Source organism: Danaus plexippus, chromosome 7 (assembly GCF_018135715.1).
Source record: "Danaus plexippus chromosome 7, MEX_DaPlex, whole genome shotgun sequence".
Lineage (NCBI taxonomy): Eukaryota > Metazoa > Arthropoda > Insecta > Lepidoptera > Nymphalidae > Danaus > Danaus plexippus.
The window spans coordinates 94,642-98,635 of NC_083541.1; the positions used below are offsets into that span (position 1 = coordinate 94,642).

The 3,994-nt window shown below is 36.7% G+C and overlaps 1 protein-coding gene across 1 annotated transcript; it reads right to left on the reverse strand.

Annotated features, from left to right (window-relative positions):
• Positions 1-2,916: 2,916 nt before the first annotated feature.
• Positions 2,917-3,994, reverse strand: LOC116770604 (chorion class B protein L11-like). The gene is made up of 2 exons (XM_032662150.2): positions 3,842-3,994; positions 2,917-3,494 (listed from the first exon to the last, which is right to left on the reverse strand). The coding sequence occupies exons 1-2, from the start codon at positions 3,860-3,862 to the stop codon at positions 3,018-3,020; spliced, it is 498 nt and encodes a 165-aa protein (XP_032518041.1). The 5' UTR covers positions 3,863-3,994; the 3' UTR covers positions 2,917-3,017.

Here is a 3,994-nt window from a genome sequence, read left to right on the forward strand (position 1 = left end):
TTTGTGTCTTCTAATATTTGTTTTATCATTATATTCTTTTTATTAATTTAATTATTGAGTAAATATTATGATTTGTGTGTTGACGCGAACCTGTCAGTCCAAAAGTTTGCCAACGAATTATTCCTTTTAAAAGGCGGTGGTGATAGAACTTGAATAGTTGAAATTGGGATTTATGTAAGCCTGAGAAGCCGGGGCGTAGCTGATACCTAATAACCCTCATCGTCATAACTGACTTACTTCCTGATGTAAGTTCGTTCCAACATTCATAGCTGTCGAGTATAATATAGATTACCACAAAAACCTGTCACTGGCTCCTTCATGGTGGGCATGTGGTAAGTGGATACATTAGAGTGACGGACAACCTCGCTTTCTGAAATAGACTCTCAAAGGTCCAATATCTCAAAACGGTCACCGAATATCGATGTGCCGAACAAGCTTATTGCGTGGTTTAAAGGTTTCTGGGTAGCCATTCGAAGTAGATTTTTCTCCATTTCGGCCTCGGAAATAAAACCTTGTGGAATACCAAAACTAACATGTGGTTAATAAAATGGCTATCTCTACTATCCCACAGGATTTCTTTTGCTCTGAAGGCAGGAGTCTAACAATCTTTTAAAATTTAAGACCCTCTCTGGCAGCGGTCTGCTACCTTCAGAGTCTCTATAGGAGGAATGTTGAAAGCGTACGAGATGTTGAGGGAGATAGTAAGCATTCCCCCTCCGCAAGTATTTCCTCTTTTTTCCATCTTCATCATACTTTTCTGAGCGCATAGGGTTAACGACCCACAGTGAACCTGATCTGTGCCTCTTAAAGTTTTTTCCTATCTCGTTAAGATGCAGGATGAGGTGGCTCACAAGAATCCTGTCGAAGAGTTTCTTAACATTAAATACACTTAACACTCATTCCTGAAAAATCTTAAATTAAATTTAATTGAATTGAAGTTTAATATTTTTTTATTATAGTTATAATTTCAATTAAAACACTTCAGACAATTGTGTAGACACGCTGGAGCCTTTTTGTTATTTTTTGTATTTATAATTGCAATATGGCTTGGAAGGTTCTCTATTCTCAAAAAACAGTATTTCTGATTTTTTCGTATAAATTTAACATTGAAACATTAAAAATATTAAATGACATATCCTTTTAATATCATATATGCAAAAACTCTTGAAAGGTTGTTGATGGGATTTCTACTGATGTAGTCTAGACACTAAACATATGGGATACAATTTATTCCTATAGTCTGTGAAGTTGCTTTGGGAACAAGGAACGAAAGTTGCATTTTCTATGAAGTCACGTGTAACAGTAATTTCTGTCTGAATCAAATTCCTAAGTTCATGATTACAAAAACTAAAATTAGTAGCAAATAAGATTCAGTGGGAGGTTCCGTCTTTAAAAATAAGAAATAATTTGTTACAAATATATTAGCTTATAAACTATAAGATATTGTAATGTATTGTAATAACCTGATATTTAAAAAGGTGATTCAAAGTCAATTATCAAGAATTGCCCAACTAAATCAACTAAACATAAAAGCCGTAAAGTGTTATCGAATATCCTGAACACAGAATAATGAATGATAGTATGGACACCGATACCCTTACACATCACTCGTGCTAAAATCCAAAACCTCATCATCATCATCATCAGCCTATCGGAGCCCACTGCTGAGCAAAGGCCTCTTCTCACATGGAGAAGGTTTGAGCAGTAATCACCACGCTTGCTCAAGACGGGTTGGCGATTTCAAACTTATAATTTGAAATTATAAGACTCAGTTTCCTCACGATGTTTTCCTTCACCGTCTGTCAGTGGTGTCTAAATACTGTTAGAAAGTATATATGACTATGAAAAATCACATTGGTGCTTGCCAGGTTTCGAACCCGCGCCCTCACGCATGAGAGGCGGTCCTTTACTTCCAGGCCACCACGACTTTTAAACCAATACGTCTAACATTTTTACTTATACCTGAAAAGGCACAATTTAATGCTAGTACTTTAATAAGTAAACGAGGATTATTATGGAAATAGATTTATAAAATATATAACAAATAAAAAAAAAATAACCTACTTTGGCCACCTTGACTTCCCCCCACCCTTTTAAAATAATAACAAAATTTATCAAACACTTGATTTTTTTCACGCTTTTTATTCGCTTCACCTGTATGTTTGTAACCGACTTCTTTTTTGTAATATAATAAACATTGATTTCATTTCTTTAAGAGTAACAGGCAATCACTTTCCTTTAGTTTATGAGGTAAGGCTGTCTCAAGACAGAGTAGAAATCCCATAAGTACGCAAACAATATTAATTTAATTTACTGGTAAAGTTTCTTGAGGTAACTTTTGGTAACTATCGTTATGATTTTTCCACAGAAAGAATTTATACTTATTTTTTTATATAACGAATCATAAATATAATATGTCGGATTTAGGTTTAGCATTCGAAGAGTTGTGTCGAATTCGAAACTCATATTCCCTAAGAAGCTGTCAGCAATGAAGCTGTAAATACTATATTCTATGTAGCTGAGTTGCTTCGATAATTATTTATCCATATCTGTGTTGTTCTACTTGTTATATATAAGACGGCATACAATGTTTATTTCAAAAAGAAAGTGTGTTAACTATTCTCTGACTACTAGTACTGGTAATGGCTTTGATATTCAGCTTTTTTAATACTATAAGCCTGTCCAGCTAAAAAGTTATAGAATTAACGAAAATTTTAATTAATTTTGAATTTTAATAATTGGCTATAGCCAGTTAGCTAATAGATACAAAAAAGTTTCCTTTGATTTAAACCGAGAGGTTTTGTCAATAAATATGTAAAATCAAGGAAAATAATTATAAACTTTACCCACGCAAGCAAAAAAAAAAATTATTGAAAAATTGGTTTTGAGGTTTTAAAGTAAAATAAAATATTAGGATTAACAAAAAATATTGTTTATTTTGGAGTATATCATAAATACTTTGTAGAAAAATAAAAGAAATCTAAAGCTTAATAAGATTTTGTGGCTTCAGAATATTATCACCACCAGCCGTTGGAGTATCCATGACCAGAGCTGTAACCCGATCCGTATCCAGAACTGTATCCTCCGTAGCCAGAACCGTGGCCGAAACCAGAACCATATCCGGAGCTGAAGCCACCGCCATAGGAGCTGTAGCTGGGAGCGGCCACGACCTTGTTGACGGACACCACTTGGGGCACGGACACCACCTTGCGGACGTTCACTACTTGAGGGACGTCCACGACGCGGTGAGAGTTGACAACTTTGTTGACGGTGATGACTTTAGCGGCGGGCGCGGAGTAGCCGTATCCTCCGCTGTATCCCCCGATACTCCCCCCGTACCCTCCATAGCCGTGTCCAAGGTAACCTGCACTGTGGCCTCCATAGCCGCTGTATCCGCCACTGTACCCGCCTACAGAGTGTATGCCGCCGAGGAAACCGCGCTTTTCGCGTACGTTCTCAGCTACGGCACAGGCCACCAAGGCGCAGACTACGATCTGTTAAAACATGCCATAATTAATAACGCTTTAATTAATCAAAACTATAAGGTAAGGCGATTTGGACAAACATTGACCACAACCATACATCGCAGAAGATAGGCGGAAGAGTTCTCGACAATATGACCAAAAATATTTTCCTTACTAATTGGGACCTCAAACATCAGATTATAAAAGGAATTGGGGCTTTTCCTGTTGAAGTACATCGTTGTTATAATTGGAAAGGCGTTCGGTCTACTTGGTTACACGTATTCGATGTCGCAACACAATGAGTAGTTGTCGTTTGAGACAGTAATTACACTGAATATTTCATAAACATAATAAATATTACAAGTAATGCGACTTACGAGGGTCCTCATGTTGTTCATGTTGCTGTGCTCGGCTTGTGTTGTCGAATGCTAGCCTGCTCTCATTTCTCCAATATATACTCCACTGGAGTGAGCGTTGCGCAACTCATCCTCGACCACATCCTAAAACGTCATTTTGCAAATTCATTTTTA

Bases quoted from the DNA above. Each gene is read 5' to 3' on its own strand.
- LOC116770604 (XM_032662150.2), bottom strand. From the start codon at position 3,862: ATGAACAACATGAGGACCCTC. The intron at 3,495-3,841 runs GTAAGTCGCATT...ATGTTTTAACAG, and splicing joins TGAACAACATGAGGACCCTC to ATCGTAGTCTGCGCCTTGGT.